At 34.5% G+C, this 13,441-nt stretch overlaps 2 protein-coding genes across 2 annotated transcripts in view; one reads left to right on the plus strand and one right to left on the minus strand.

The window, feature by feature from the left end:
• Positions 1 to 3: 3 nt before the first annotated feature.
• On the plus strand, positions 4 to 4,346 carry LOC106783817 (transcription factor Sox-3-like; the record flags this gene model as incomplete). The annotated part of the gene is made up of 2 exons (XM_014742712.1): positions 4 to 1,196; positions 4,000 to 4,346. Coding segments are annotated over 2 exons (1,281 nt in total), but the record flags the coding sequence as incomplete, so codon positions are not given.
• Positions 4,347 to 8,420: 4,074 nt separating this feature from the next.
• LOC106783825 (transcription factor SOX-2-like) overlaps positions 8,421 to 13,441 on the minus strand; it is a gene marked incomplete at its 3' end in the record, with an annotated part of 217,471 nt that continues 212,450 nt past the window's right edge. The window contains 1 exon segment of the mRNA XM_014742725.1: positions 8,421 to 11,335. Coding sequence (XP_014598211.1) covers positions 8,421 to 9,871 — 1,451 coding nt within the window.

Here is a 13,441-nt window from a genome sequence, read left to right on the forward strand (position 1 = left end):
CAACAACAACAACAACAACAACAGCAACAGCAGCAGCAGCAGCAGCAACAACAAAGCATGCATCACCCTCTAGCTGCTCAACAAAGTGCTGCACAACAGCAGCACCATCCTCACCAACAGCCCCAACCACAACAGCAGCAAGCCCAACAGCAGCACCACCAGGCTTCAAATAATAATAATAATACGAATAAGCCTCCAACCGGTGACCGTGTAAAAAGGCCGATGAATGCATTTATGGTCTGGTCCCGTGGCCAACGACGCAAGATGGCCCAAGAAAATCCAAAAATGCATAATTCCGAGATTTCCAAACGTTTAGGCGCCGAATGGAAATTACTTAGCGAAAGCGAAAAGCGCCCATTTATTGATGAAGCTAAACGATTGCGCGCGGTGCACATGAAAGAGCACCCAGATTACAAGTATCGTCCAAGAAGAAAGACGAAGACTTTAATGAAGAAAGATAAGTATCCGATCAGTGGCTCCGTCGGTGCAGTCGGAGTCAATGTTAATAGCATCCTCGGCGTTGATCAACGACAAGTTGGCAGTGCCGGTGGACCCCAACAAGGGCAAATATCTCGCGACGTTTATCAAATGGCGAACGGATATATGCCAAATGGTTATATGATGCACGATCCGGCGGCTTCGTATCAACAACACGTTGTATACGGAAATCCAATGAGCGGAGCGGCGGCTGCTGGATATCCCAGATACGATATGGGACATCACATGGGTAATGGTAGTCCACCCATGAACCCAAATTACATTAATGGATATGGTGGTTATCCTGGAAGTACGGTGCCCGGCGGCTCACCTTCACCGTACCATCAACCCCAATCAGGATCTCAAATGTCGAGCCATAGTCCCAGTGGCAGCAGTATAAAATCTGAGCCGACGAGTCCTGCAAGTGCGGGAATACACACTCCCACGCCAACAAACGGGCCAATTCCCGCTAATGCAACGGCTGCTCCACAACAACAGCAGCAAGCGCAAGCTGCCGCCGCAGTTAAACGCGAATATATGGCTCAACAAAGCCACCAGACTCATCAATCTCCAGGAGATCTTAGGCAGATGATATCCATGTATCTGCCCCAAGGAGTCGACCAGGGTGTTGGTGGTCAACATGGTGCTGGAGTCTACCCGTCTGGACCATCACCAGATTCTTTGGCGCAACATCATTCAATACCGCCAATCAATCATATGTAAGTATTTATGATCATATTTATATGCATACGTATAATTTTATCCTTCTCTTGTTAATCTTCTATTTTTCGTCCTGAAAATCCTTCGAATGATCGTTCTAAGACAAAAAATATATTTAATTACTTATAAACGTATGGTGTAAATGTGTTTTATCGAATCATGTTTCAATGTCTCTCTGTAATTCTTATTCGTGAACGATCATTCGATAGATCGCTTCGATAGAAGTTCCTCAAAGTCTTCTATCAGCTTTTTCCTTAATTATTTCTCTGTCGCTTGTTTTTAATCTTAATAATGCCACCACTTCTATTGCAACCACACCTCCACTTCTGGACCTTACGATCGATCCTACGCACTACTAATCGTTAAATTATTTTATTTATTTGCCTCGCTATATTATATTATTATCTTCTTTAATTATTATATATCCATTAAATTTATTGCTACGCAGCTTTGGTTTATTATAAAGTTAACTGGAAAAAAAAAGCAAATTATTATAATAAGTTTTGATTATGTAAATATTTTATATTCTTTCTCTTTCTCTCTCTCTCTGTTACTCTCTCTCTCTCCTCCTTTTTATTACAATTTTGTATTTTATAATTTGAATTTTTCATCATTCATATTTCTAACGTGCTCGATAAAACGCGTGTGAAATTAAAACTCGGTTTACGTGTTGATTATTCTCATTTAGATTGTTGTAAAGATTAAAATATAAATTTTTTTTAAAATAAAAACGATATCGGTGAGAAGGATTATTCCAACTGCTTGAAAAAGAACAAAAATATATAATCGATAATATATAATATACGTGATAGTGATTCGATTCGTTGTTGAAAAGGTCCAGAACGTGATCATTCCTTTCCTTATCTAATCATTTTTCAAAAATCTCTTTGTATACGTTATGTAGAATTATCGCACTCTAGCATGATGTGTGTGTATAATCATAGGTTGAGTCAAGGAACACGATACATTGGCCTTTCGTTTTTTTTTCTTTATGATTTTATTCGTACTTTTTTTCCCCCATTTTTTGTTATTTTGACCCTTGATTATCGTTCATACGTTCATTTCATTTACAATTTCATTTAGTTTCACGTTTCCCAAAGAAAAATTGTGCCTCGACAATTTTCCTTCTTCGTTTTCTTCTACTTCTACTTCTACTTCTTCTTCTTCTTCTAATCGCGGAATCGCACGAAAGAGTTCACAACATTTATTTATGCACGAAAACCTGCTTTCTTATCATCTATGTTTTTGAACGAACTGAAAAACGTTTTATCGTTCTAACTATAGAAAAAGCCGTTTTCGTAAACAACGAACATTTCGAACGATAGAAAGCAAATACTCGAGCAGTTTTATTATTTTTTTTAATTTTTTTTTTAGTTCTTTCTCCCTCCCCCTCCCCTAAATAAACGATAAACAATATGATATAAGACAACGGTCGAGAAGAAGTGAGATAATAAAATAAAAATTTATAAATGATCTCTCTCGCGGCGCGCGTAAAAAATAAAAAAAAGTAAAAAGTAATAAAAATCACACGGCCATCGCGACAATTTCTTCTGACTCATCCTACAAAATTTTTCTTCAAATATATATATATATAAATATATTAAAAAAAGGAAAAAGAATAAATGAAAAAGAGGTTGTTACATAAGAATATAAAGTCTCTTTTTTTTAATTATATTTTTTTTTTCGTTAAAATCTTTAGAGTAGGTATAATAAATATATAAAAAAAAAAAAAAGATAAAAAAATATATGATCTCTCTTAGGAAAGAAAGAGAAAGAGATATTAAGATGCATCGTTGCAGTATAAGGAATTCTTCTTTGAACGATACTAACGCCACGCGATATCGAAAGAAAAATAAATAAATAAAAAGAAAGAAAAAAGAAAAGACAAAAACAATAATCGTGTGATACAAGCACAATTCGAGAACCGACGGGTGCACGATCCGTATGCGTTAAATATATACTATTTTATTGGTAGTACATATTTGTATATACGTAAATACACGTAATCATTAATACACTATTCACCATACACGAAACCCTAACGCGCCACCACTTTGATGCTATTAGAAAATATATAGAAGAGAAAAAAAAAATCTTTGAATGTGGTTCTATAGAGGTTGGGAAAAAGGTATGGGGTAAAGGGTAAGAAAAAGAACTTGTTCTTCTTCACCGTCGATCCCCAAACACAGCATCGTCAACTTTACAGGAATGGGAAAGTGTGAATTTTGCATTTACGGCCCGTTGATCTTTTGTTTTCTCTTCTTTTTGTTTCTTTTTCCAACGAGAGAATGGGGTTGTTGGTCGCACGTTTCTCGGTTTTTTTTGTTTTTGTTTTCTTCGATATCGCTCTCGAAAGTGAAAAAAAGAAAGAAAAACTGTGATTAAGTGGGACTGTTTAATTAAAGGAAGAGAAGACAGAGGAAGAAGGAGGTGGATGCTACCGTGTTATATATGAAAAGTGAAGAAAACGGTGTTTAAAGGATTTGCAGTTAACGGAAGAAGGAAGGCATCGATTTTTGTTAAAATATTTCGAATCAAAGTATCGATCACCCTTGCTTGCACATGCATCTCTATAGTTCTCTTTCTTATATATATAATATTATATAAAAATATTATATATTTATATTTAAATATATATATATATATCCTAATCGGGATTCTATAATTTTTATATTTTCATTTAATTACACAGAGATTACATATTGTCTCTTTTTCATTGATTCTTTTTTCATTATTATCTCTCATTATAATTGGCATAATTGAAAATGTAATATTTATTCGTGACTTCGTATACTTCCATAGGACTTATCGAGCGAGCATTGCTCCGTATCATTATGATCGACGGGAACATTTACAACAACGTGGAATTCTTCCTACGCTAGAAATTTAAGTTTTAATTTCTACCACACACATACCTACACACATCACCATCTCACCACTACCACGTTTGAAACACATAAGAAGAAGTACTACTAGCCCATCCGAAGCCATTAATTAGCAGATAATTCAATTATTCAGAAAAATAGGTAAATCGACATATACTAATACATTTTCATATCCATCTGGTTGTTATTCAATAATTCATACGATTATTTTCTTATTTTATAAGATTAAGATAATTATAATAGCAATTTTGAAATTAGGTTTAAAATTGAAAAATTTAATTGACCATGAAAATTTTTTCTAATATCAATTCTTTTAAATATCTATAATAAATAAGCGAAAGAAAGAAAGAAGAGAAAATACACGTGCAAGTAAACAATATAAATAATTAATTAACGAATAAAAAACTAAAGAATGTGTGATAGATATACATATACATATATATATATACATACATACATACATACACACATACATTCAAACAAATACATCTTTATGTAATATATATGTATATATATGTTATATATTATATTATATATAATTATATATAGTATTTTTAGATCATACTTCTTGCATAACATAGATTTACGTGGTACACAACTCGATGCTGCAGCTGCCGGCTGTTTACTGTAATTATTATTCAGTTTGTGATAATAGCTCGAAATAAGTGTATCACGATAGTTCCTTATATACTTGTGTACATACATATATATATATACATATATATATATATATATGTATATATATATATGTATGTACACAAGTATATAAGGAACTATCGTGATACACTTATTTCGAGCTATTATCACAAACTGAATAATAATTACAGTAAACAGCCGGCAGCTGCAGCATCGAGTTGTGTACCACGTAAATCTATGTTATGCAAGAAGTATGATCTAAAAATACTATATATAATTATATATAATATAATATATAACATATATATACATATATATTACATAAAGATGTATTTGTTTGAATGTATGTGTGTATGTATGTATGTATGTATATATATATATGTATATGTATATCTATCACACATTCTTTAGTTTTTTATTCGTTAATTAATTATTTATATTGTTTACTTGCACGTGTATTTTCTCTTCTTTCTTTCTTTCGCTTATTTATTATAGATATTTAAAAGAATTGATATTAGAAAAAATTTTCATGGTCAATTAAATTTTTCAATTTTAAACCTAATTTCAAAATTGCTATTATAATTATCTTAATCTTATAAAATAAGAAAATAATCGTATGAATTATTGAATAACAACCAGATGGATATGAAAATGTATTAGTATATGTCGATTTACCTATTTTTCTGAATAATTGAATTATCTGCTAATTAATGGCTTCGGATGGGCTAGTAGTACTTCTTCTTATGTGTTTCAAACGTGGTAGTGGTGAGATGGTGATGTGTGTAGGTATGTGTGTGGTAGAAATTAAAACTTAAATTTCTAGCGTAGGAAGAATTCCACGTTGTTGTAAATGTTCCCGTCGATCATAATGATACGGAGCAATGCTCGCTCGATAAGTCCTATGGAAGTATACGAAGTCACGAATAAATATTACATTTTCAATTATGCCAATTATAATGAGAGATAATAATGAAAAAAGAATCAATGAAAAAGAGACAATATGTAATCTCTGTGTAATTAAATGAAAATATAAAAATTATAGAATCCCGATTAGGATATATATATATATATTTAAATATAAATATATAATATTTTTATATAATATTATATATATAAGAAAGAGAACTATAGAGATGCATGTGCAAGCAAGGGTGATCGATACTTTGATTCGAAATATTTTAACAAAAATCGATGCCTTCCTTCTTCCGTTAACTGCAAATCCTTTAAACACCGTTTTCTTCACTTTTCATATATAACACGGTAGCATCCACCTCCTTCTTCCTCTGTCTTCTCTTCCTTTAATTAAACAGTCCCACTTAATCACAGTTTTTCTTTCTTTTTTTCACTTTCGAGAGCGATATCGAAGAAAACAAAAACAAAAAAAACCGAGAAACGTGCGACCAACAACCCCATTCTCTCGTTGGAAAAAGAAACAAAAAGAAGAGAAAACAAAAGATCAACGGGCCGTAAATGCAAAATTCACACTTTCCCATTCCTGTAAAGTTGACGATGCTGTGTTTGGGGATCGACGGTGAAGAAGAACAAGTTCTTTTTCTTACCCTTTACCCCATACCTTTTTCCCAACCTCTATAGAACCACATTCAAAGATTTTTTTTTTCTCTTCTATATATTTTCTAATAGCATCAAAGTGGTGGCGCGTTAGGGTTTCGTGTATGGTGAATAGTGTATTAATGATTACGTGTATTTACGTATATACAAATATGTACTACCAATAAAATAGTATATATTTAACGCATACGGATCGTGCACCCGTCGGTTCTCGAATTGTGCTTGTATCACACGATTATTGTTTTTGTCTTTTCTTTTTTCTTTCTTTTTATTTATTTATTTTTCTTTCGATATCGCGTGGCGTTAGTATCGTTCAAAGAAGAATTCCTTATACTGCAACGATGCATCTTAATATCTCTTTCTCTTTCTTTCCTAAGAGAGATCATATATTTTTTTATCTTTTTTTTTTTTTTATATATTTATTATACCTACTCTAAAGATTTTAACGAAAAAAAAAATATAATTAAAAAAAAGAGACTTTATATTCTTATGTAACAACCTCTTTTTCATTTATTCTTTTTCCTTTTTTTAATATATTTATATATATATATATTTGAAGAAAAATTTTGTAGGATGAGTCAGAAGAAATTGTCGCGATGGCCGTGTGATTTTTATTACTTTTTACTTTTTTTTATTTTTTACGCGCGCCGCGAGAGAGATCATTTATAAATTTTTATTTTATTATCTCACTTCTTCTCGACCGTTGTCTTATATCATATTGTTTATCGTTTATTTAGGGGAGGGGGAGGGAGAAAGAACTAAAAAAAAAATTAAAAAAAATAATAAAACTGCTCGAGTATTTGCTTTCTATCGTTCGAAATGTTCGTTGTTTACGAAAACGGCTTTTTCTATAGTTAGAACGATAAAACGTTTTTCAGTTCGTTCAAAAACATAGATGATAAGAAAGCAGGTTTTCGTGCATAAATAAATGTTGTGAACTCTTTCGTGCGATTCCGCGATTAGAAGAAGAAGAAGAAGTAGAAGTAGAAGTAGAAGAAAACGAAGAAGGAAAATTGTCGAGGCACAATTTTTCTTTGGGAAACGTGAAACTAAATGAAATTGTAAATGAAATGAACGTATGAACGATAATCAAGGGTCAAAATAACAAAAAATGGGGGAAAAAAAGTACGAATAAAATCATAAAGAAAAAAAAACGAAAGGCCAATGTATCGTGTTCCTTGACTCAACCTATGATTATACACACACATCATGCTAGAGTGCGATAATTCTACATAACGTATACAAAGAGATTTTTGAAAAATGATTAGATAAGGAAAGGAATGATCACGTTCTGGACCTTTTCAACAACGAATCGAATCACTATCACGTATATTATATATTATCGATTATATATTTTTGTTCTTTTTCAAGCAGTTGGAATAATCCTTCTCACCGATATCGTTTTTATTTTAAAAAAAATTTATATTTTAATCTTTACAACAATCTAAATGAGAATAATCAACACGTAAACCGAGTTTTAATTTCACACGCGTTTTATCGAGCACGTTAGAAATATGAATGATGAAAAATTCAAATTATAAAATACAAAATTGTAATAAAAAGGAGGAGAGAGAGAGAGTAACAGAGAGAGAGAGAAAGAGAAAGAATATAAAATATTTACATAATCAAAACTTATTATAATAATTTGCTTTTTTTTTCCAGTTAACTTTATAATAAACCAAAGCTGCGTAGCAATAAATTTAATGGATATATAATAATTAAAGAAGATAATAATATAATATAGCGAGGCAAATAAATAAAATAATTTAACGATTAGTAGTGCGTAGGATCGATCGTAAGGTCCAGAAGTGGAGGTGTGGTTGCAATAGAAGTGGTGGCATTATTAAGATTAAAAACAAGCGACAGAGAAATAATTAAGGAAAAAGCTGATAGAAGACTTTGAGGAACTTCTATCGAAGCGATCTATCGAATGATCGTTCACGAATAAGAATTACAGAGAGACATTGAAACATGATTCGATAAAACACATTTACACCATACGTTTATAAGTAATTAAATATATTTTTTGTCTTAGAACGATCATTCGAAGGATTTTCAGGACGAAAAATAGAAGATTAACAAGAGAAGGATAAAATTATACGTATGCATATAAATATGATCATAAATACTTACATATGATTGATTGGCGGTATTGAATGATGTTGCGCCAAAGAATCTGGTGATGGTCCAGACGGGTAGACTCCAGCACCATGTTGACCACCAACACCCTGGTCGACTCCTTGGGGCAGATACATGGATATCATCTGCCTAAGATCTCCTGGAGATTGATGAGTCTGGTGGCTTTGTTGAGCCATATATTCGCGTTTAACTGCGGCGGCAGCTTGCGCTTGCTGCTGTTGTTGTGGAGCAGCCGTTGCATTAGCGGGAATTGGCCCGTTTGTTGGCGTGGGAGTGTGTATTCCCGCACTTGCAGGACTCGTCGGCTCAGATTTTATACTGCTGCCACTGGGACTATGGCTCGACATTTGAGATCCTGATTGGGGTTGATGGTACGGTGAAGGTGAGCCGCCGGGCACCGTACTTCCAGGATAACCACCATATCCATTAATGTAATTTGGGTTCATGGGTGGACTACCATTACCCATGTGATGTCCCATATCGTATCTGGGATATCCAGCAGCCGCCGCTCCGCTCATTGGATTTCCGTATACAACGTGTTGTTGATACGAAGCCGCCGGATCGTGCATCATATAACCATTTGGCATATATCCGTTCGCCATTTGATAAACGTCGCGAGATATTTGCCCTTGTTGGGGTCCACCGGCACTGCCAACTTGTCGTTGATCAACGCCGAGGATGCTATTAACATTGACTCCGACTGCACCGACGGAGCCACTGATCGGATACTTATCTTTCTTCATTAAAGTCTTCGTCTTTCTTCTTGGACGATACTTGTAATCTGGGTGCTCTTTCATGTGCACCGCGCGCAATCGTTTAGCTTCATCAATAAATGGGCGCTTTTCGCTTTCGCTAAGTAATTTCCATTCGGCGCCTAAACGTTTGGAAATCTCGGAATTATGCATTTTTGGATTTTCTTGGGCCATCTTGCGTCGTTGGCCACGGGACCAGACCATAAATGCATTCATCGGCCTTTTTACACGGTCACCGGTTGGAGGCTTATTCGTATTATTATTATTATTTGAAGCCTGGTGGTGCTGCTGTTGGGCTTGCTGCTGTTGTGGTTGGGGCTGTTGGTGAGGATGGTGCTGCTGTTGTGCAGCACTTTGTTGAGCAGCTAGAGGGTGATGCATGCTTTGTTGTTGCTGCTGCTGCTGCTGCTGTTGCTGTTGTTGTTGTTGTTGTTGTTGTTGCTGTTGATGCTGTTGTTGCTGTTGCACTGCAGCTTGCATCGAAGCATGGTAATGTTGATGTTGCAAACTTAATCCTAAGTTGCTGCTGCTCGGTGGGCTTCCAGATAAAGCTGGACTATGCACTATGGAACTAAGAGTTCCGTAAGGTGAAACACCGGTATGATGGCCCATCGGTGATACACCTTGATGCGGATGTGGTGGCATTTGACCATGCAGGCTACCGCCCTTCAGGTCCGACTCCATCGTTAGCATGTCGTCCTCCCTGTGGCCGTACAGTTTGTCGCCGTTTTCTTAAACCGTATTACGTCAAAGAATGCCTCGACGAGACACTTTACCGATCAGATCTTAGAAGCGCGGTTTCGTTCACTACCCTTCTTCTTCTTCTTTTTCTTCTTCTCTTTGAAATCGAATCTCACTAAGAGTCTATGTTCTTTTAATAACGATAATCAAACACATGAATAGTATATATATGATTCAGTATAAGAAGTTTGCATTCGATAAAATCACAAATACTCACAAAATATAATAATGCACACTATTAATACGGATAAACGCGCGCGCGAAAAAATCACGTTCGTGCGATAAACTTGTTTTCTAATAATAATAATAATCTTCCATAAAGTTTTATTATATCACTCGCTAGCGTTCTCGTATTTAATAAGAAATCTAATGTCACTAATATTTATAACACCAAAATGAAACAACACGTTGAATTTATTAATTGTACTCACGACACGAGAACGATCCGTTGTTGTTGACACCTCGATACCGAATGATTCTACTACTGTTAACAGTCTAGAATGATCACCAATCTGAGAGACAAATAGAGACTACTTCTTCTTTCCCCTCCACTTTTGTCCTCCTACACCTCCTCCCTCTACTTTCTTATGCGTATTACTAATCCGTATATCCGTTTACGATACGTATAGGAAATGCGCGTGAATGGATGCAGGCACACGTATTTTCTTCGGTAACTCTAACACGTCCTAAGGTACACAAGTTAAGAAGAGATTGACCACCGTTCTCTTCGAAAGGACAGAACCATCTGAGCATTCGAAGTTTCGCCTTGGGCTCTAACACTCGGGGCTCACTTCCTGCCAAGGCGGCTGCTACTTCCACCACTACTCGGTTTTCTCCCCCTACCCTTAGGCAGAACGGTTTGGCAGCTTGGGCCCCACCGTGCGGTTCTCTCCCACCAGTACGCGAGGATATCCCCACTCCTGCAGGATCGACGCGACCATAGCCGAAGGAGCGAGTCTACCGACGGCTATCGATTGGCACGCTCGCCTGCCATCATTCCACTCGACCAATCGGCTCCTATATCTCCGTTCTAGTGGGCGGGTTCATACCGACCTCCCTAGCGACCTCTACGGAGCAAGCTGAACCTTCCCTCTTATGCTACCCCCACCTCTTATTCACAACCTTATTCACTCTCTCTCTCTCCCTCTCTCTCTCACTCACTCATCGTCATATGAACTTCCCCTATCTTCTTCTTGCCACTGTGCGCGCCACGAGATCGGCTACCCGTCGGTCTTGCTTCGTTTTCTTCTCTCTTTCTTTTTTCTTATTTTATAATACTTTTTATTTTTATATTTATTTTTATTTTTATTTTTATTTTTATTCTTCATCTTCTTCTTCTTCTTCTTCGATGAGGACGGCGAAAACGGCGACGCTGACGACGAAGACGACCTCGTATGCGTGGGCACGATTTAATACCTTTATTGATATCGTGTGATCATTGGTTAAGTGCTTTACCACCCTCAATTATGACTCCGAATTAATTATATTTCTTAAATAATATATTTTGTTTATTTTGTGTGTGATTTGTATACTTTAGTTCCTTTGTTTCTAATCGATCCGTTAACTTTATGAAGAAAAATTTGGAAATGTTCAAAAGATATTTAATATTCAATTTTACAAAGTGTGTTATTGTAGAGATGTAACAGTTCGAATGAAAACACTGACCTATACGTGAACCGAAGAAGAAAAATATTACACGTAAAAAAATTTATATTATTGTTTATAGCAGAATAAATTTGTTTCTATAAAAAAATTTTATAAACAATTGTTTCGAAGTATTATTGTAATAAAGTCGTGTTATTACTATAAAGAACACGCAGACGGATTTTATGATTCGTATCATTGGATTACCTTATCTGAAATAACGACGAGATACCGATCTGAATTTTTTTCATTAACAACGAACGAAAGAATTATATTAAATTGCACGTAATTTCGAATTATAATCGATATTAATAACGAACCTGTGTGTAGAATTAAGAATAAAAAAGAAAAAAAAAAAGAAAAGTAGAGGTGTGTAAAATTTATAAACGAGCATTAAGAAAAGTAAAATTATATTTCTTTCTTTAATATATATATATATATATATATATATATATATATTTGATAACATAAATTAATTTGGTAATAGAAAATGTTTAAACGCGTGAGTTGTGCGCGTTAATCGAAATTGTGTGCTTGAAAGGAAAAAAAAAGGATAACAATAGAAGAGCGTATTGTCAATGTACTCGAATAACATATTTAAATCGTTTGTTCTATAATTCATCTTCTTATTCTTTATTCCCTTACTCTTTCAAGAAAATTGAAAGAAGCTTCGATCGACTATGCGACAGAGTTTTAAGCGAGTTCCTGCGCGTAGGACCTGTTGCCGCCGCGAGAAGAGTGAACGAAAGAGAAAAATACAAAGAGAGAGAGAGAGAGAGAGAGAGAGAGAGAGAAAGAAAAAGAGAGAACGAGTTACAAATAATAAAGACACTTTAAAGAAAAATAATCCTGTAATGTATATATATATATAGATATAACAGTTAAATACAAATCCGAATCTATGACAAACCTTAATTTATAAACAAAATATCGATAAATAATCATTTTTTAAGATCTCCAAGAGACTTACTCATTGTTTTTCTTATTAATTCATCGTCTATCGGGTTTTTCACGTGTATTTTATATTCGATTAATATTATTGATTAACATGCGAAAAATGGCATCGAACGATAAGTCAAACGACAACGTTAATCTCATTTTTAATTTTTTTTTTTAATTGTATGTCTGATACAAGACTCATCGTTGATTTCTCGATACGATAGCCGGTTTTCTTCTGCGATATGTCGCATCGCAGATTTCGATTAATCTTCAAACGAATTCCAATACTTTTATTTAAATCGTTTAAACCATAATATTATCCATCAAATTATCTTTAAATCGAATTCGAACGAAATTCTTTCCTCCTCCCCTCAAAAAAAAGAAAGAAAGAAAGAAAAAAGAAACATTCTACCTTGTTCAATCGACAAATTATTTTCTATAATAATAATTTAAACAAAAATGAATAAATAATAGTTTATCAATCAATATCGTTTTGATTCGACAATCAAATAGAATTACAAACATTTTTGCATATTCATAATCAACGATTTATTATCTCAATACTCTATCATCCTAACTAATAAGATACAATATACTTAAAAGAAAAATTGATGTATAAAAACACATATACATACATACACACACACACACGAGGGGTTGGGGTAGGTATATCATTGACGATTCTTTCAGCGAATTATTATTTGGATTTGACTGCGACACACGATGCGGTGACATTAAGTCGAAATGCCACAAGTGGCACATAAACCGTGCGGAATAAGTGGATTGATAGGTCGTTACTGTTGAAAAAAGATAGAGCGGATTGAGAGGTGGAGAGTAGGAATAACGGAGAAAAAGAAAAAGAGAGAGAGAGAGAGAGAGAGAGGTCATACAGATAGAGAAGAAAGGAAAAGAGTGAAAGAGAGCACAAGAGAGAAAGAA

This window comes from Polistes canadensis, unplaced genomic scaffold (assembly GCF_001313835.1).
Source record: "Polistes canadensis isolate GaletaPanama2010 unplaced genomic scaffold, ASM131383v1 scaffold_26, whole genome shotgun sequence".
In the NCBI taxonomy this organism is placed as follows: Eukaryota; Metazoa; Arthropoda; class Insecta; order Hymenoptera; family Vespidae; genus Polistes; species Polistes canadensis.